General features: G+C 37.5%; 1 protein-coding gene across 1 annotated transcript in view; it reads right to left on the reverse strand.

Moving 5' to 3' along the window:
• The window catches only part of Pitslre (cyclin dependent kinase 11B pitslre), a 233,911-nt gene that overhangs the window by 76,565 nt on the left and 135,055 nt on the right, over nucleotides 1–22,291 (reverse strand). Inside the window, exon 13 of the mRNA XM_090389610.1 lies at nucleotides 6,268–6,375. Within this exon, the coding sequence (XP_090245736.1) occupies nucleotides 6,268–6,375 (108 nt within the window). The remainder of the gene's footprint in view (nucleotides 1–6,267; nucleotides 6,376–22,291) is intronic.

Below are 22,291 nucleotides of genomic sequence, written 5' to 3' on the forward strand. Positions count from 1 at the left end.
ATAGTAGAGGCAAACTGGATCCAAGAATCTTTTTTTGCCTTTTTCCTTACGAATTGCGCTTTTGCTTTCAGTTTTTTGAAATTTATAAGGTTCTCGGTAGTTGGGTGTTTACGAAACAGGTTCCATGCCCTGTTTTTCTCTTTTTTTGCAAGTTGGCACGCTTCACTCCACCAAATATTGGCATGTTTAAACGAACCAGTACGCATTTTTGGTATGGCCTTGGTCGCGGCATTCAGAATCTGAGATGTGATGTGCTTTGTGGCATCATCAATGGATTGGAAATTGATAATTTCATCATTGAATGAGATACTGAGAGCAAATAACTTCCAATCGGCCTTGGAAAATTTCCATTTTAAGCGGGAATTATTTACCTGAGGGATTCTAGTTATTTGGAATTCGCAAATTATTGGAAAATGGTCACTGTTTAGCGGATTGTCCAGAATTGTCCAGCGGATGAGTGGATACAATGTTGGAGAGCAGATTGTCAAGTCTATAGCTGTAGTTGTTCTAGTAGAGAAATGGATGTAAGTATCAGCACCAGTATTCAACAGTGTTAGATTGTGTTTATCAAGCAGCAACTCCAGAACTTTACCTCGTCTGTCTGTATGTGGGAAGCCCCAGATCGGGTGGTGTGCATTAAAATCTCCAAATAAACAAAATGGAGGAGGGATCTGTAGTAGAAGTACTTCTAGGTCATTATAAGTATATTCTTTGTTTGGTGATAGGTAGATTGAAACTACTGTTAACATGATTCCTAAGGAGACACGCACTGCTACTGCTTCTAAGGAAGTTTGCAGTGGAATGTGTTTAGTAGGGACTCTTGAGTTTACTAGAATGGCCACACCTCCACGCACGGTGGTATTATTATTTCTATTATGCTGATATATAGTATAGTTCTTGATTTTTGGAATTACTTGCGGAGGTAAATTAGTTTCTTGCAAACATATGCTTACCGGACTATACTGTTGGATGAGGTCATCGATATTACTACGTAGACCTCTACAGTTCCACTGTATGATGTGATCCATTATTTGATTTTGGCGGTTGTGTTTGATTCAGTCTGTTTTTTAGGTCCAGTCTGTTTTTGTCTCTCAAATTTTATTCTTTCTTTTTTCGAAAAGATAGGACGCGCTGTGTCCATTTCATCATCTGCGTACAGATCTAATATTGGCTCATCCGGGTTGATGTTTTCATTAGTATCCATATTTGTTGCATTTTGCTGACTTTTCTGCCTTGGGACTGCTGTTTTAGTTTTTATAGTTTCTGAGGAAGACTGCAAAGCAGTTGGCGGTACTGTAATTGGTGTGTTATTGGCACTATCATTCACATGCTGTTCCATAGTAGATTGCTGTGATTTTGAAAGTATTTCTCTAGCCCAGTCTGCAATAGACATGGATGGGGGAACTGACATGTCAGTTTGAGTGGCTGCTGACTGATATTTCTTTGTTGCTGCTGCGTAGGTGTGTTTAGTTGTAGTAGGCATAATCTGCTTCTTTGCTTCTTGGTAAGTGACTTTCCGCTCTACTTTATATTGTTGGATCTTTTTTCCTGTTTTCCACAGTTCACAGGACTTTGAGTAGGCAGGGTGTTGGCCTTGATAGTTTGAACAATGTGGTGTTTCCGCATCACATTCCGTTTGTGCGTGGGATTTTGAACCACAGTTTGGACACACAGCATCCCCTCGACAGACGGTCTGAGAGTGTCCAAACTTTTGGCACTTATAACATCTGATGGGATTAGGAATGTAGGGTCTTATACGGCAATTGAGATAGCCGGCTTTAACACTAGATGGTAAATTTGGTGTGCCAAACGTAAGGATGATGTTCCGCGTTGGAACCAGCTGGCCATCTTTTTTGATCATGATGTGCTTAGTATGTGTGACTTTTTGTTCTTTTAATTCTTGGACTAATTCGTCTTCTGTGACATTAATCAAATCCCACTCAGTGATGACCCCTTTGGAGGCATTTAGTGTCGCATGTGGGGTAACTTGCACGGGAATACCACCAAAGGCTGAGAGGTTCAGCAGAGTCTCTGATTGCTGACGGCTCACACTTTCAATTAGTAAATCACCCGATCTAAGTCTTTTCACCATTTTAGGTGAACCTGCTGTATTTTCCAAACATTTCTGTATCAGAAACGGGGAGAGTGTACTCATGCATTTGTTTGACAAGGAGTGGAAGATAAGGAAAGATGGACATTCCTTTTGCTCTGTGTCAGTCTTCAGTCTTTTTGACTGTGATGTGTCATGGTCATTATCATTTGATTTAGGACATGAGCGCCAAGGCTCAATTGGAGGGAAATTGTCAAATTCCATGTTTGCTCCTTTTCGCCCTGGGAGAGTGGCTTTCTTCTCCCAGGTTACCGGCCCCGCCACGTGAAGGCAGGAGCGGTTCCACCAGTGACCAAGCGGTTGTAAAGTTTAGTAGCTTGTTAGTAATTAATATATATATACTCTGAAAAAAGAAAGGTAGTTTTCCTTTCTTGGTTCTTACTTTAACGCTTGAAGCACAGAACCACTTTAGCTAAACAAAAGAGAAAACAACAGTAGAAATAAAATTAAACTTTGTCACTTAGAAATAGCACACTATATATCTCAGAGGAAATCGCTTGTCACTATCGCTTGGCATTTGGGGCCCCCCAGAGTGAGTATTTGTGTTGAAGCAACTTCATTTTTTGGACTTATTCAAAAACTATTTAACTTTGCGTCCGGATCTACTTACAGATGGAATTTATTAAAGGAACAAATTTGCTTAAATAATTTAAGCGATAATCGACCTTTATGATTAAATCCCTTTCCGATATACGATGGTCTGCACGATTTGACACAGTTAGATCTTTAAAATCAAATTATATTTCAATCACTAAATTTTTAAAAATGTTAGCAGTAGATACTCGTAGCTGAGTGGTCAGGAGCGCGAGTGCAGTAGCACACGCTCTTTGAGCAGACCAGGGTTCAAGCCCCTGACTGCTGAATACGGTCAATCTGCCAACCCGCACTGGACCGTCGTAGCAGATTATGGTCCATTTCTCTCAGCATGAATTGTTGAGGAGGCTTCCATCCTGCAGTGGGTTGATAATGGCTGCACTTTACCTTTACCTTACTGAACAAAACTGCGATACAAGAAGTGAAGCAGCAAACATTTTGTTCAAATTATGCGAAATAGAAACATGTATACCATGTGTATTTTGGTACAATATTTTGGAAAGAATTGATAAGGTCAATAAAATATTTCAAAAAGATGCAGTCATATTGAAAGAGGTTACAGATCATTTAAGAAGTTTAATGGAATATCTAAAACAAATTTGAGGAAATTTTGATCAATTTGAAACAGAAGGGAAAAAATTTTAGAGTCCATCAAAAATTTGAATGAGTTCAAACTGTTCGACAACTGAAGAAGCGTAAAATAAAATTGAAGTTTTTCCCAGACGAATCTCGTTCCACATACCATGATAATTTTTCGGCAAAGGATCGGTTCAAAATTGAAACATATTTAGCTATATGCGACAGTCTAATCACAGAAATGGCGAAATGCTCTGTTGCCTACGAAAAACTTCATTCAAACTTTTCGTTTCTCTTTGAATATTCAGATTTTAATTTATAACAGAAACAACAGGCAGCTAAACAACTTGTTGCAAAATATTCAAACGATCTCAAAGAACTTTTAGAAAATTAAATAATTCAATTTCATCAATATGTCGAAGAACTTTTAGAAAATGAAACAATTCAATTTCATCAACATGTTGCGCTTCACATCGAGGAAAAGGGTAAAAATGAAGGAAATATCATAGACACGTTTAAGGAAATTTTGTCCACGAAATGCTATCCAAATGTGAGTATCGCATTTCGACTATATTTGACATTGGCGTACGGAGTGTGTGAAGGTGAGCGATCTTTTTCTAAGATGGCATTAATAAAAAATCAAAAGAGGGCTGTAATGAGCCAAGAGCGATTAAATGCCTTATCCCTAATTTCCATTGAACACAAGTTTGCCGAAAAAATAAACTTTGAAGACAATCAATAAATTTGCAAAAACGACATGAAAAGTTTTATTATTTATCATCCTTTAACAGGCAGAAAAATCCAGAAGTTCAAAAAATTCAAAAGTACAAAATTTCATTTATTTGCCACCTAACTTTTATTTATTTTTATTTTATTTTATTTTTATTATTATTTTTTTGGGGGCCCCGAAATATAATTTGCCTAGGGGCCCCAACTATCCTTAATCCACCACAGATTCTAACACAACCCATGTATTTACTTGTTCCATGATGACTCCCAGCAGTTCTTGAAATCCCCAGTACCGCACTTTCCAGGCTGCTGCTGCTCATCCCAATAGAAACAGTGCAAGAATCACTTCCCTCTGCCTGTGGCTACTGTTAATCTATTAATCTGTGAATCCCCCCAAGCTAACAGTTTTCTGACCAACATAACATTGCCTCAATAGCATCCGAAAATATTCTTGCACCCTTTCAATTTAAGTGTATCCCATCCCTGTAGAAGCAATCTCTCCTGTCAACAAGCACAGACCAAACTGAGGAATAAGAACTGTAACTTATAAAATTGAAACACCTGTCATTCAAAAAGAGGTTTGGCATAAGTTGTGTTTTGTGATAAACATGGCAAAAAATAAGCACCTGAGTGTTGAAAAAACAGAAGTGTTATTATAACTCTGTATAAATAAAGTTATTCCATGAGAAGTATTGGCAAAAAACTAAGTGTTTCATTTAAAGGGATACAAACTACCAGTCAACAATTCAAGAAGACTGGCAGTTTAAAGGACTGCATGCACGTAACAATGGAAGCATAGGATAAGGCCACATCACTGATTTTTATAGGAACAAACATGACAGAGAAACTGTCATGTTTTCATCCACTGTAAAACATCTTAAACAAACAGGACTTCCTGGTCATATAGTGGCCCAAAAAATCTTATTAAAAAATCAAATAAAATGGTTTCTTACCAGAAAATCAAAGGAAATGGTTGGCTTGGGCTAAGAACTATCAAATTGGACAACTGAAGAATGGAAAAATGTATTGTGGACAGATGAATCCAAATTTGGAATTTTTGGATACAAGCATAGAGTTTATGAGACAATCAACTGAAGAAATATGGTACCACATTGTTTAGTGCCTACAGACAAGCACAGTGATGGTTCCATCGTGACCTGAGGTTGCTTCTGTTTTTCTGGAGTAGGTAACACCATCAGAATTGAAGGAATTTTAAGAAAAGAAGGGTATACAAACATTCTTGAACATAATGAATATCCTCTGGACTGACTTTGTGGAAGAAATTTGATATTACAACAAGACAATGATCTGAAGCATGGTTCTAAGCTGTGCAGGAACTCTAGCAACTAAACAACAGGAGGAGGGGGTATTGCAAATTATGGTGTGGCCACCCCAATTGCTTCACTTAAACCCAATGGAGCTTTTATGCGATCATATAGACCATTAAGTCCGTGAAGTCTGCCCAGCCCATCTTCACAAAATTTATGGGAAACCTTGCAAATCACTTGGAATAATGTTAGTCAAGACACTATTATAAAATTAATTGCCAGAATGTCATGTCTGTATAAGGCAGTGACAAAATCTTGTGGAGGATATTTCAATGAAAAATCAATACAATTGTTAATATTAATCATTTCAATATTTTTTGCTGTAAATTTTTCAATGCTTAATAAAAAAAATCTTAAAATACTTTGTAGTGTGTTTTTTTTTTATATTAAATCTTATATTGTCATATCTAAATTTAAAAAAAATTAATGAAAACTGTTGTCATATGCCGTGATTCCAAACTTTTAGGTGGAAGTACATGCACTCTCTAGGGCCTACACACAAAAAAACCTTGGATCTATATACAAACCATACATAGATACAAACCAAAAAGTTAGGAAATGCTGTATCACAATCCTATCTCAGAGTTACTGAGTATAGTTTAGGAGTCTTTAATCACTAAGATACTTCATTTGATAATCCTACTGCTAGATAATCAAATGCCATTAAATCTATTGCATGTTTCATGTTCTTATACATATATATTTACATTCACATGTTTAGCACTGCTAAAGTTTTTGATTTTATAATTTTTATGCAATTTTATTTATATATTTATACCAAATGTCCAACAAAAACTTGGGAGCATTCACCTCTCCCTCGCCATCCAACATAATTCTTCTTTAAAACCTCATTTACTTATATCAAAATATCTAGAACTGATTCATACAAAACAAATATAACAAACTAATTCATACAGTAATTATACTTACTTTGGCTCCAAGCAAAAGTTCAGGTGCTCTGTACCAAAGTGTCACAACAACCGGAGTGTATGGTTTTAGAGGTGATCCATATTCTCTAGCCAACCCAAAATCTCCAACCTGGAATGAAAATTACATCAACATGTGTTAATGCAGCTGCAACAAGACATAACACTAGATATAAAATATACATAAGAAGACAATTAAATAACTATTATGTTTAGAGCCAGCAAAGACTTCTAACTACTATAAGGAAACGCTTTGGATTTAGGAATTCACAATAGAAATTCAGCTGTCTGCCAAACTAAGTCCGCTATTTATCTGCTTTGTTTTTTTTTTTTTTTTTTTTTTAAGGAGCATTAGCAACTAAGGCCATATTGCTCCGTGGATACGCAGTGGTCATTTCCTGACCTTTCCGCACCCTCCGTATTTGGTGGTTACGGGCTCGAACCCCGGTCTGATCAAGAAGCGTGTGCTACGCACTGCTGCTCCTGCCCACCTGGCTACAGAGGCGCCCCGCTATTTATCAAATCTATATTCAACATTATTATCACGAAAGGGCCTGGTGTACTGGGGTCCATGGTTAAGAAAATACAGTATAATCCAGTGGAGGTATTTAATACAATAAACACAATAAGATACAGTAGAAGCTTTCGAGGCTGTCGAGTCTCTTTATCAACTAATTAGTTGAAAAAGAGACTCGACAGCTTCTACTGTATCTTATTGTATTTATTGTGTTATTCAACATTATATTCAGTGGTATTAAATATATAAATATAAATTCATACTTATATTTATTTATTCATCCATCATCACATTTCAGTCAAAAAATCATCAACATTATTTTTTCAAAGCTCCAACAATCTCAGAACCAATCAGGCTACTTTAGAGACAGGTGCAGAAACTTATGCATTACTGTGCAAGCAGACTCGTGGCTAATGTTCATTTCATTTGCTATAAAATTTATAGTTACACATCTGCCTTCAAGGTCTAGCTGTTCCACTTTAGTCACAATGGCAGAGTCTGTGGCTTGGCTGAGATGGTTTTTCTTCTGCTGCATCATTGTGCACACTGCTTTGCACATACACAAATTGTCTTTTCCAATTTTTCACAGTCTAGGCAATCTATATATACAAAGGGTACTAGGAAAGTTTTGCAATACAGCTTTGTTTATTTAATTTTTTCAAAGTAATTTCCTCTACATTCAATACACCTCTCCATCCTCCGAAACCAATCTTTAAACCAGTTCTGCCAAGTTTCACTAGGGAGTAAAGCACACTCGTTGTCCCAAGCCCGTAGAAGGTCCTCATCACTGGTAAACCGCCTCCCTTTTAGCTTCATTTTCACATGCGGGAACAGTGCAAAGTCGCAGGGAGCAAGGTCTGGACTGTAGGGAGGGTGCTCGAGAAGTTTCAGTCCTGTCGTGGTCAAATATTCGGTGCAGGCTTTGGCGGGTGAGCTGGAGCATTTTCGTGATGGAGGTACCAGGTGTCCATTCTTGACTTTGGCCGCAGGTTCTTCATAGATCCAATGACTTTAGGCAGGCATTGTTCAGTATACCACTTAGCTGTGACTGTCTTCTGCGTGTCCAAAACGACACGTTCCACAATTCCACTCGATTTGAAAAATACAGCTATCATTTTCTTCTTTACAGATCGGGATTTTCTGACAATTACGGGTGTGTCGTCATCATCAAAGACCCAAACTTTGTTTTGAGCCTTGGTCGGCAGATCGTAATAGTACATCCAAGTCTCGTCACCTGTCACGATGTTGTTCACATACCGAGATTGTCCCTTATCAAACTTTTTTAACATCTCCCGGCACCAAGTCACACGTCGTGTCATCTGCTCTTCAGTCAGTTGATGCGGCACCCAGAGAGAACAAAGTTTCTTCACGTGCAAATGATCTTGCAGAATCGAACGAATTGCTGGTGCATTTAGGCCCAAAGTATCCTCTACCTGCTGGTAGGTCACTCGCCTGTTTTCGTCAAGCATTTTCCTCACAGCAGTAACGTTTTCCTCCGTAACTGACGTTCGTGGCCTTCTCGGCCTCTCAGAATCCTCCAGAGTGAAATTTCCCCTTTGGAATTCTCTATACCACCTGAATATCGTTGTATGATGTGGACAATCATCATCTAGTGCAAGAGTCATTTCTTCTAAGCACTGGTCTATGGTTAAACCACGCACGAAATTATACCGCAAAACTGTCCTTATCTCATTTCGTGACCGCGATGCCATCGCAAGCACTTTACACTCTCACTACTAATGAATAACTGAGCCCATCGACTTGGCGCGGCGGCTACTATGCACGTATGAACATGTCTCAACATGCAGCAACAAGCAGCTTCCTGTGATTCATTGTTGCGTCATATTGCAAAACTTTCCTAGTACCCTTTGTATATTTAATGTCAAATCCCTAACTCAGATATTTCTAGGTGAGGGTAAATATTTATTTACCGCCTCTCATAGTTTTGCTGATGACAGCACACAGCATTCCAGTTTGAGAAACCTTGCCTTGCTCAAGTTTCTTTAACCTCTTGAATATCCAACACAACACTTACTGAATTTTGACTTTAAAAAAGATTGAGATCAGGTATTTGTAAGGAGGAAAAACAGATTTTTCGGGGGAAAAACAATGGAGTTTTTGTCCACGGTGTATAAATTAAATTTCGCTGACAACTGTTTTATATTAAAATATACATATGGGATTGTTTACCAGTATAGTATTCTTTAAAATATTAGCTTATATAGGATTTTTCTGTCTGTGGATTTCTGTTTGGATAATTCTATTAGACATCAATTAATTTTGATTGCTTCAAGACGAGAGAGAGAGAGAGAGAGAGAGAGAGAGAGAGAGAGAGAGAGAGAGAGAGAGAGAGAGAGACTTTTGCAGACTGCTATTCAGAAATTTTTTGCAGAATTTAGCACTGCAAAACAAAGCAGGTCTAGACTATTAATAGTTAAACTATTAAAGATAAAGAAATAGATAAAACAATAGTTGTTTTGGAGCATCCATTGTTGCAAAACAATTACTGCTTCATTTATTTCTTTATCTTCTTCCTCATTGAATAAAGGAACAGACTCTTCTCCTCCTGTTTTAGACTGTTTACAACGTTGGCATTAGAAATGCTTATGACTAAGTCAAAATCATCCTTCTGGTTTAGTCTGCTATAGTAATCAACTTCCAAAATGAAAGTAAAAGATCTGAAAACTGTTTGAAAATAAATTTGCACAACACATTCTTCAACATATTTAGGAGTAATAACCTGAGTACACAAATGCAAGGTAAATTGGATTAAGGGGCTATGTTTGAATTTTCAAATACTGGCATAACATTTTAAAGAAATGAGAAAATTTCTTTATTCGAGCCAGAAGAGAGGAATATGAACAGACTTTTACATGAATGGAGGATAACATGCCTAGATTTATCCACTTGTTTAACCTGCTTAGGATTGCTTTCACCAGAAGTTTATGATTCGGAAGTTCTCTTTTTGGGGAGTTCATTAATTGGTCTTCTTTCAACGTTTCCTTTGGATCACGAACTGGATATGAGTAATTACCACATAATAGTGATTGCTTGTAGAACTTTTCAATTTGGTAGCTCTGAAAAGTGTTTACATTGCTTTTCTCACCACTTCTAACCTATTTACAAATTCAATCAAAGCCCTCGACCTGTTAGAAATTAGTTTTTGTAAACAAAAGCAGTTTATGGTAGCTACAATGTCAAGTGCACTCTGAAAAACATCTTTCTGAAGGATGAGTTGTTAAATTACACACATGCTTCAATATTTTTTCTACTTCAGTGGCATGCATCAGCTGAAATTGCTTAAATCTATCTTTTCTTCTAGAACTTCTCTCTAGATAGTAGTAAATGCCTACAAAATATTCACACTCTGTCACAGGAAGCATGCAACTCTTTTTTTTCAGCGCAAAAATTAATAAGGTGAAAAGGACAGACTACCAACAAGTGCTCACTCCTCTTTTAATACTCATGCTATTCAAGTATTTAGGAGAACCATAACAGGTGCATTATCAATACTAAGTGCCCGACAGTTTTTCAAAGAATCCCATGTGCTTTCAGGTTGTTAGATATCCAATATTTAATACAATAGAGTAGTCAGCTTCCAATGCTGGCAATGAGTGCAAGCTGCTTTTGATTTGACATATATTGTATATATATATATTTTTTTTTTAAACTACAAAAGGTCACTTTTTGTAGTAACTACAATACAGTAAAATCTCATTAATACAAACTCGGTTTATACAAAGTACTCGCTTATATGAAGCACATACCATTCCGCTGCGAAAAGATAGGCTTTTCTATGTAAATATATTCATTTATTACAAAATTCGGTTAATACGTATTACAAAGTTCTTTTTCACCACGTGAGAAATAAATTTTGTCATTTTGTATGTTTAATACAAATCTTGGAAGAGCAATCCAATTATTGCCCCCGGCCACCTGGCTCCCTACTTCCCGGAGGAGGCCACTCGCCCTCGACTTGTTAGAAATCAGTTTTTGTAAACAAAAGCAGTTTATGGTAGCTACAATGTCAAGTGCACTCTGAAAAACATCTTTCTGAAGGATGAGTTGTTAAATTAACAAAAGAATAAAAAGTTTTTATAAGTTGTTTACATGCACTCCCTCGGTCTCCACAGGAATAAGGTCAGTTGCAATTGTTACTCCAGTTCAAAGAGTCTTCTGCTATTGTATACAGCAATCTACTTTTTATGCCATTTTATCTGAGCTGATGTGTTTTTCGGAACTTGTCTTTAAATTAATTTAAAATTTGTTTATATTAAATCTTATCTAGCAGATTTATCTAGCAGTGTTATGGCGACAAAATGAAGACAGACAGAATTAAGCCTGGAAATTAAACTAAAAATTATACAAGAGGCTGATAGGATGGAAAGAAGCAAAACGGACATTGCAAAAGGAATACAACATCCCTTTACCTACAATACCAAAAAATACTTGAAGAAGTGCACGACACTGGAGCAGCGATGAAAAACAGGAAATGAATTCATGGTGCAAAACGAGGAGCTTGAAACAAAACTTTTCGAGTGGTACCAACAAATGCGTGCATCTAATTTGCCAATAATCAGGTCTGATTTTGTAAGAAAAGGAAAATTATCTAGCTCAGCAACATGGAATTAGCGACTACAAATGCAGCAGCGTACATTAGTCAACAAAAAAGGGCTACAGACTGGTTGTATTCTGTACGGTTCATCTTTGAAAAATATGAGGCAAAGGATATTTTTAATCTTGACGAGCCAGGTTTATTTTATAATTTGCTGTTCGAGTACAGTCTTGTTATGGTGGAAAATTAAGTGAACAAAGACTCACTGTTGTGAGTCTTTTGTGAGTGTGTACTGCCATCTGAATTGTGTGCAATTCAGATGGCAGTACAAAACTACACCCACTTGTGATTGATAAGTTTTCCAAGCCAAGATGTTTTAAAGCTGTTAACTAACTTCCCTGTGATTATGAGGCCAATAGAAGTGCTTGGCTTATGGTCAAAAATTTTCAGTCTTGGTTATCAAAATTGGATAGAAGAATGGCTTCAGAAAAAAGGAACATTTTGATGATTCTAGACTGTTTATAGCATATTCTGCTGAGACACTTAAGTTTACAAATATACGGCTGTTGTTTTTACCCCTCGCCCCAATACCACCAGTGATCAAGGCACTAGTTATAACCTCAAGAGAGCATATAGAGCCCACCTAATAAGATACTTGATCCGCAACACAGGAGGGAACAATTTGCAGCCAAATTGTTCCCTCCAAATTGTCTTGGATACTATCCGTAATCTTGTTATTGCTTGGGAAAGTATTACATCAAGTGTAATAATCAACTGCTTCAGAATAAGTGGCGTTAGAGAGAACATCATCGAAAAACATGGTCCAGCAGACGAATGTGATAGCAAAAGTGAGGAATGGAGGAATTTGAAGGAGCATATGGATTTTGTTGTGAATTTGAAGAGTTTGTGAAGGTGGATGATGAAGTTGCTACCACTGCAACACCACCACCAGAAGAGCTGCTGGGTACCAAACAAAACAATGATGCTTTTGTTACCAGCGACAGAAAAAGTGAAGAAGCGCACGCACACTGCCATCTAAAAAAGATGCACAAAATGCATTGAACATAATAGAGAATGTGTTGGTCTGCAGTAACGTTGATAAAGAAACAACTATTGCATTTGATAACGTCTGTGCTGTAGTTAAAAATGCATACAGGACAAAAACTGTGCAAACAACTGGATTCTTTCTCTAAATTAGATTAATTTATTAAAAAATTAATGGTTTGTATGTCTCCTTTTATACAGTATTAAGATTGTAATTCTTTTTACTGTGACACTAAAATATTGTATATATCAAAATATATACTGTACAATATTTTCATTTCTGTTAATATTGCTTTTCTCTCATAGTTTATTTTACAAATAAAATAAAATGTTTAAAAAATGTTATTCCTATTACTATATTGTTAGACAAGGGTTTTGTTTTTATTTTATTCTATTTTATTTATTATAATAAATAATAATAATATAGATATACAGTACATGTAAAAAAAAAAAAAAAAAAAAAACGATAAAATTTTGACACTTTTGGGAGACCTCGTTACTACAAAACGTGAAAATTTAGGTCCCTCGAACTTTGTATTAACGAGATTCAGCCATAGCTTGGAATCACTGATTATTGGCAACTGTAGCGATCAAAAATGGCCCATTTTTTTAGAACCATCACCATCTCTTCATCACCACAGAGAAGAGGTTTTAAAATTTTTAAGAAAATACAACTAGACACAAAAGATCAAATAAAAACCAACTCCATCTCCCAAGCAGAATGGAAACAACACTGTTCCAAACTATGGTATAACCCAGGCACTAGGGAATTGGAAGATGAATCTGTAGTAACCAAAGATGACAAGAAAATATAACAATGGAAGAACTAGAGTTAATATTACAAAAATCAAAAAACCGAAAAAAACCCAGGCATAGACAATTTGAATGTAGAACTATTTAAATATGGGGCACCTTACTAAAAAATGCACTACTAAAATTATTTAACATCATATGGCATAAGCAACAGATACCCAAAGATTGGAAAACAGGAATAGTAATCAATTTACACAAAAAAAACTCCAGAAATGACCCTAACAACTACAGAGGGATAACACTGCTGTGTAAACTACCGCAAAGCTATACTTTAATATACTAAAGAATAAACTTATTAAATACAGTGAACAATTCTTAGAAGAAGAACAATGTGGGTTCAGAAAAGGGAGAAGCACAATAGATGCCATTTTCTCACTACAACAAATTTTGGAGAAAAGAAGAGAATTCAATCTACCAACATTTCTGCTGTTTATTGATTATGAAAAAGCATATGACAATGTAAACCGGGAAAAACTTTGGGAGATTCTACATGAAGAAAATATCCAAATCTAACTCCGGAAAGCGATCCAAAGCCTATATAAAAACTCAAAAGTCTGTATAAAATATTCTAATGACCAACTATCAGATCCAATTAACACCAATAAAGGAGTCAAACAAGGATGTGGACTATCACCAAATTTATTTAATATTTACATCAATAAAATTCTTAAAGAACGGAAACAAGCAATTAACAACGGAATACAGTTGAACAACAGGAATAAAATCCAAACTATATTATATGCTGATGATCAAGTTATAATTGCAAAATCCGAGGATGAACTACATATAGCAGCAAATTAACTTAATAAAATAGGTAAAAAGTACGAGATGAAAATCTCCACCTCAAAAACAAAATCAATGGGATTATGTGGGAAAAACATACAGAGTAAAAATTGTTATTGATGATAAAATAATAGAACAAATATCTGACTTCACCTATTTGGGAAATTTAATATCAAATGAAGGGAAAGACATCCACGCTAAACTACAAAAATATAATAAAATGAATGGAATGATTAAATGCCACTTCGGAAAACAAATGACAACTGAAACAAAATTACACAACGTCACTTCAAAACCAGCCCTCTTCTACAGCTGTGAGACTTGGGTCATAAATAAGAAAGATGCACACAAACTAGAATCAGCACAAATGAGATTTTTAAGACCATTATTAGGCTTTACAAGACTAGACCACCAAAGAAATTTAGATATTCGCCGAGAAATTAAAAGTAGATAACATAGTAAATGACATAAAATGGTATCAGGAAAAATGGATCAGCCACATAGAAAGAATGAAACCAGACCGATCCCAAAATTAGCCTTTAATTACAAACCCACAGAGAGATGTTGGTCGACCAAGACAACGAGCGAGATCAAGACCACCTCCAAGAGCTACAATGGAACAGGTCTTAAAAGACCTAAGCCAGACCAAGTTCATGATGGTGATGATGATGAAGGTAAACTGCAGCCATTATCAATCCACCAGGATGGAAGCCTCCTCAACGATTCATGCTGAGGGAAATGAACCATAATCTGCCATGCTGGTCCAGCGTGGATTGGCAGATTGACCATATTTAGCAGTCAGGGGCTTGAACCTCAGCCTATTCAAAGAGTGTGTGCTACCGCACTCCTGCTCCTGACCACTCGGCTATGGAGGCCTCTATGATATGCTACATCTATTTTGGATTTATTTCTATGCACTGCATGCGGTCTTTATGCTCATTTGTTTGCAAATGCTTGATTACACTGCATTTCCTGTCACTTGAAATTGAAATCACACCTGCTTTCAGTACACAAGGCAAACACTAACCTTTTTCAGATTTTACAATTATATATATATTTTTTTTATGCCACAGTTCTGTGGAATCTTACTGAAAGACATTGTTAATTAGGTTCACACTACATAAGTATTATGAAATTATTGAGAACAACACTATTATTCCACATTTCTATTTTGTAATTGAAATTACTACAGCACACTTGACAACCAATCTGTTAATGAAAATAAGTGAAATTCGCAAAATTAAAAAAATAAATAAATAAAATAAAATATTCAATTTTAGTACATCAGGGATATCTACTTAGACAAAACTACCAGTTGAAGACTGGTGAAGAGACTGAACCCATGACAGAGGGAGGGAGGGACACAAATGTCTGGGGATGTGCAGGCCCACTAGATAGAACACAAGAAAATCAAGGCCTGCCTGACTGAGAAATACCATCAGAGACCGAAAAGCCTGCTAAAATCAAAGCTGAATGATGGGAACATGATCACAGCCATAAACATTTACACAGTCCCAGTACTAATGTACTCCTTCAGGATTGCAGATTGGATCACCACCAAGCTGGAGGAGGCAGAGGAGATCATCTGCCAACATCACCTGGATTTGGCCATCGAGAGACTGACCATAGCCTTTAAAGAAGAAGGGAGGTGACTGACTGGCCTCACTGAACAAGAGAAGGCAATTAAGGACTTTTGGGATTACTTTCAGGAAAACACAGCACCTATCTACCAAGCCATAATATAGATAGACAAACGGCACAAAACATAACCTCAACAAGGAGACCACACTCATACAGACAAAAGAAACAGACAGAAAGATGGGCAAAGGAGACACTACAATGACCTCCACCAAGACTACATAGATAGAATAGCTTCCAACATTTGGCTCACAAAAGGAAAGCTCTTCCTTGAGGCCGAAGGATTCGTGCTTGCCATCCAAGATCAAGCAATAAACACTAAGAACTACAGGAAATACATCACCAAGGACCCCAGGGTAGCAAGTGATACATGTTGTTGATGCCAACTGGCCCCAGAAACAATCCAGCACATCACCGCAAGATGCAGGGTGATTACCCAGATGAAGTACACTCACAGACATGACCAGGTAGCCAGGATAATACACCAGAAGCTAGAGCAAAAATACCAACTGATCAAAGAAAGTTTATCATATTACAATTATGAGCCTCAGGCCATGCTAGAGACCTCTACTCACAGACTATACTGAGACCATGCAGTAATAACAGACAAGACGATCTGCGCAACAGACCAGATATAACCCTCATCAACAAGAGGAAAATGGCTACTCACCTGATTGACATAGCAGTGAACAACCAATAACCTCCAGAAAACATGAGGGAGGGAAATACTCATCTTGTACTCATCTCATCACCATGGAGGTGCCAAAGAGCCTCCATAAGAACCTAGCAGCAATAGGCTTCCCAGAGAACACTTACATGGAACTCCAGAAAGCAACGATCCTGAATACCTGTAGGATAGTAAGAGAGTTTCTTGACCAACAGTAATAATAAGAATAATAATAATAGTAACCGGGCACAACCAACCACTCCATGCACATGATACCAGTACCCATCACAGAGCAGAAAAAACCCCATAAAGGATAATAATAATAATAATAGCCAGACATAACAACTACTCCCAAGCATCTGGTACGAGTATCTTCTGTGGGACTGGGAAAACACTCATAAAGAGAAGGAAAAAGAAGATAATAAAATGGGGTGATTAGCCCAGTGGTTATGATGCTGGATCACTACTCTCATGGACCCAAATTCAAATCCTGTACAAAAAAAAAAAAAAAAAAATTGCTGGAAGATAAAAAAGAATCAAAATTGCTTCATGATACTATACCCCCCAGGTCAAAGTGACTGTGGCACTATCTGGTATTGCTTCCAGTAAACTACCCCATCCCACACTGGATGTCAAAAGCACAGCTAGATAAAGATGAGAAGTAGAAATATTGAACATTCTGCATCAATGTCACAAGATAAAATGAGGGGTCAGTTCAAAAATTCAGAGACAGTCGCCCACAGATGACAGTGGAGGAAATGGCACTGTTTCCTGTATGGAGACAGTTCTACAACTGAAGTGCAAGACTACCCAGCACAACTAACTGGGAGTGCCTACTGCATAACTGTGTTAGTGACCACCAGGAAGAAGCCAATACATGAAGTGGAGCAGCAAAATGAATACATTCATCATGCAAGCATACTATGAAGTAATGAAGCTAGCAACAGAGACATCACAATGTACAGGACGAAACTACACACCAAGTGGTTGGAATAGTTCTCGACTGTTCAGTGACAGAACAGCAAATAGCAGACCAGAGATAGACCATTGTCATGAAGAAACTGATAGCTCCTGTAATCTTGGAAAAGATCAAGCAAGATGTGAGCAACCGACTACATAGAACAATGAATACAGACACAACTGGAACTGGAGGAAGAACACCAAGTACAAGAACCACAACTACAGCAGCTGAATTGGACACAGACGAGAGTGCAATATCCAAAATAGAAGAGCAAAAGAAGGTCCAGAAGAATTTGAGGGTAGAGATATATCCACACCACCCCAAACAGTGAATAATACTAGATTACCTAAATGACAAAGAAGTAACAATAGACAACATCTGCATAGCCATTTACTATGATACTGTAGCAGCCACCAGAATGAACAGAAGAGAAATCAGAAACCAGCAGAAAATAAAACAAAAGACAAGGAGCCACCAGCTTGGGAAAGAAGGCTACAGAAGAAGATAAACGAGATAAGAGAGAGGAGTGAAGATAAGCCAACTGACCAGTATGAACAGTGAAACAGAAGTAAGAACAAGCTGATCAGAAAAGTGAACACCATCCTCAAGAAAGACAATATCCACAGCACACATGACACCTATAATTAGAAGATTGAAGAATACCTTGACATCCTCACACAGAAACTCCTGACACTCGCAAGAGACTTTGCAGTTAAAGGGAGAGCGCCCAGAGGAAAAAACACAACAGGATATTTGATGAAAACCAGAGATGTTTTGACTGTTAAATTGGACAAAAGGAGAAGGCAGGCAACAGAACCCCCAATTAGAAGAGGGGCAACCTGTGAAGCAGCAAATTTAGCCACAATGGCTGTACCCCCCCTGGATAGATATAGAAAGGAAGCACATGAGATGACAGAATAGGAAATTCAGAAGGAGGAAGTATTTTCTATTCCTGGCAAACCCTAGGAATACAAAACATCCACAACTACTGGTACAAGAAGTTTAGCCACACACACACAGCAGAGCAGAGCAGTTCACCCAGGTAATAAGACACCTCAACACAATCTCAGTCTCTGACTCAAGGAATCACCTATCTGAAGGTAAAGGACAAAGACACCACAAACCAGGCAAAGTACAGACCAATCACCTGTCTGCCAACAATGTACAAGATCCTGATCAGCTGCATAACTAAGAGGACACAGACCACTTGGAGAGCGAAAACATCATGGCCAAGTAGCAGAAGGGATGTAAGCAGATGAGCAAAGGTTGCAAGGAACAACTGGCCATTGATGCTACAGTTATGGTTGGTTGATTGGGGATTTATTTGGAGCATCAGTATCTATGCTATTTCTTGCAGGTAGGGATAATTTCCTATGGCTACAAAATTATTATTATTTATTATTTTTTTTTAAATTAGCTAAAGGAGGTGATATGTATTAATTCTTTTGAGAAAAGTAATGATGTTTGAGACATTTTATTACCCAAGATTGAAGTAAGTGTAAGAGGGTCTTTCGTTGAGAAGGTTCTGGCATTCTCTTGCATGTTTTGTGCATTCAATAAAGGTATGTTTCATGGAAAGTGTACTGTTACAATGATGACACTGAGGGGGGAGTCTCCCCTCTTAAGAGATAACCATGACTAATGTTAGTATGGCCAATTTTCAAGAGAGCTAATATTACCTCCTGCTGTCAAATTGAACTGAAGCTTGAAGGCCATCGCTCAAGATTTGGTTTAATACTTTGAAGTTTATTGTTAAGCTGTTGCTGCCATGATAACTACCACTGGTACATGCATTTTTCCTGGATTATTGGTCTATAGTCTTCATGAGGGACTTTCCACTTGCTGTCTGGTGGTAGGTTAGCTGATTTGGCAACATTGTCCGCTAGTTCGTTCCCAGGAATTGCCATATGTCTTGGGACCCAGCAGAAGCGTATGTTTCTCCCAAGTACCGATAATGTATCAGTACTTGGGAGACCTCTTTGCATACATAATGTATGCAAAGAGGTGATTATTTCTTTTACAACTGGGTGAGTGATATTCATGGTCGTTCAGAACTTGAAGTGCACTTAAAGAATCTGAGAAAATCATGCTGTGTTTAATATCGGAGGACTCAATGTAATTCAGTGCAACCCGAATTGCTATTAGTTCAGCTGAGAATATACTGAACTCAGACAACTGATATGCTAATGTGATGTTTGGGAAAACTGCAGCGATTCCAACGTGGGCCATCGTTCTTGGATCCATTAGTATGTACTACGACAAAGTTGGGAAACTGGTCCACTGATGCATGGTATAGTTGCAATAAATTTTTTCTATGTAAAGTAGATTTATTCCATTCATGAATGGGTAAGTCACATGAAGGTGGAGTGATGTTCCAAAGAGCAAGTGAGAATGGGAGGGTATGCGCCACATTCTCTAAGGTTAAATTTGGTTCTTCTAAGAGGTGTTTTATTCTCATACCCAAGGGCAATTTCCAGTAGGGCAGTTTTGGTATAACCTGCTATGCTGTGATGTGAAAAGTATCTGCCAATTTGGGTGTTCTGGCATAGATCTAATTTTATATGCATAGTGTTGTTATCATAGTGTTGTTATGCATCAGTTGTTATCTTCTGATGGAGAGAGGGGGTTAATGTGCTTTGGCATGTAAACCATGTATTGGAGATGTGTGATATGCTCCTAAGGCAATGCGTATTGCACTATGATGGATAGGGTCAAGCCAGCAAAGGGTACTGGGTCTTGCTGAGTTACACACTGATGCTCCGTAGTCAAGCTTCGATCTGATTAATCGTAACAAGGTAAGGCAATCAGCTCCCCACTTAGTTGCTGAAAGAACCTGGATGACATTTAGCTTTTTCTCACAGGATATTCTTAGTTTTTTAATGTTCTAAAAAGGTGAGTTTATGATCTAATGTGATTCCTAAGAACCGTATGGGGATGAACTGCTATTGGTTGTCCGTTCAGTAGTAGTTCAGGATGTGGATGGAGTTTACGTTGGCGGCAAAAATGGATGCACAACGTTTTTTTGGAGACAGAGTTGGTAGCCATTAGTTTTGTGTCCATGAACTGATTTTATTTATTACTCCTTGTAACTGTCTCTCAATGGTCTTCGGAAGTTGTTCAGCAATGGTGTTTATTGCAATTATAAAAAGTGTAGCGTTTAGAACTGAGCCTTGGGGAACTCCTTCTTGTAGGTATACTTGGGATAACGAAGTTTTAAATCGGATCTGAAATGTGTGTTTGTACAGGAAGTTCTGTATGAAAATCAGTAGTTGACCTCAAAGTCCATGGTGATGTAATTTGCGGAGAATGCCATACTTCCAGGTGGAAGTATGGCATTCTCCGCAAATTGAATCTTAGAAGCTTTACTGATATCGAAGCAAACCATCACATGATGTTGTGATCTGAGGAATGCATTCCGAATGGAGTTCTCTGGTCTTACTAATTTATCTAGGGTTGATCTGTTTTGGCTAATACCAAATTGTGCAGAATGTAGGAGATTAAAGTTTTCTAGGTACCATATCAGCCGACGGTTTATCATCTTTCCAAAAATTCTGCAGAGGCAACTAGTCAAGGCAATGGGTCTATAAGAAGTGGGGTTTGTTGGGTCTCTTCCTGGTTTAAGGAAGTCAAAGACTGTAGCATGATGCCATTGTTTAGGGAATGCATCTTCTAGGTAAAGTCTATTAAACAGATCAGATCAAGGAATGATTGCAATGATTAAGCACTTAGTTCCTGTATCATTGAATAGTGGATATTGTCAGGTCCTACCGTGCTGTGTCTAGACGTTGACAGAGCTCTACGCAGTTCATAGATAGTGAATGGTAGGTTATATTGTTCTTTCTCTTTTGGCGAGAAGTTTAATTTTTGTTTTTCTGTATTTGTTTTAAATCCCTTGAAAGTTGGTGTATAACTTTCCATTGATGATGTTTTAGCAAAAGTTTCCCCTAAGATATTGGCAATTTGTACAGGGTCAGAAATGTTCTCTTCCCTCCATTCCATGATAGGCACAGGAGTCATCTGGTATTTGCCACTTATTTTTCTGATTATTTTCCAAATTGTATGTAGGGGTTTCTTGATTGATGGTTGAAGTAAAGTGGATCCAAGCTGCCTTTTTATTACTGCATCTAACTCTTGCTCTTGCTCTTGCTCTGGAACACTTATAGTGGATAAGATTAGCTGTAGTTGGACTGTGGCGAAAGGTATTCCACACTTTATTTTGCTTTTTTAGTGGTACGGCATTCATCATTCCACCAGATTTTTGGGGGTATCGGCAAATTTGAAGAGGATTTTGGTATGCTTTTTCAGCTGCATACAATATTGTTTTTGTGACATAGTCAACCACTTATTGGTTGGGGATTCTTGGATTATATCCGGGTTAAATTTAGCTAGTTTTTTATAGGTCTGCTAATCTGCTTTATCAGTAAGCAACTGAAGAATTTTAGAAGGCTGATAAGAGGGTTTGTTTATCAAATCAACTGGTATGGGAAAATGGTCACTAGGCAAAGGATCATCATTTATTGTCCACTTTGGAGTAGTATACAGGGTTGCTCAACAGATGGACAAGTCTATTGCAGTATTAGTTTCAGAAGGAAGGTGAACATAAGTTGTTGACCCATCATTTAGAAGAAGGTTGTTGTCATTTAAACATTTTTCAATTAGTTTGCCTCTTTGATCTATGTGGTTATTATCCCATAGTGTGTGATGTTCATTTAAATCTCCCAGAATGAGGAGAGTGTGGGGAGCTGGGCAATGAGACTATTTAGATTGTTCTGTCACACAATATCACTTGGTGGAATATATAGGGAGCAGATTGTAATGTGAATGTCAGAAGTTACATAGATGGCTACTGCCTCAAGTGGAGAATTCAGTGAGACAAGATTTGAAGGAACATGTGGGTTTACTAAAACAGCTACACCACCACGTGCAGTATTTTGGTGGGTTCTGTCTTTTCTAAAGATATTATACTGAGACAGTTTTTGGGTATCTGAAGGTTTTAAATATGTCTCTTGAAGGCAGAGACATATTGGTGTATATTTAGAGGTAAGATCAT

This window comes from Mastigoproctus giganteus, chromosome 2 (genome assembly GCF_048544385.1).
Source record: "Mastigoproctus giganteus isolate SK-2022 chromosome 2, ASM4854438v1, whole genome shotgun sequence".
In the NCBI taxonomy this organism is placed as follows: Eukaryota; Metazoa; Arthropoda; class Arachnida; order Uropygi; family Thelyphonidae; genus Mastigoproctus; species Mastigoproctus giganteus.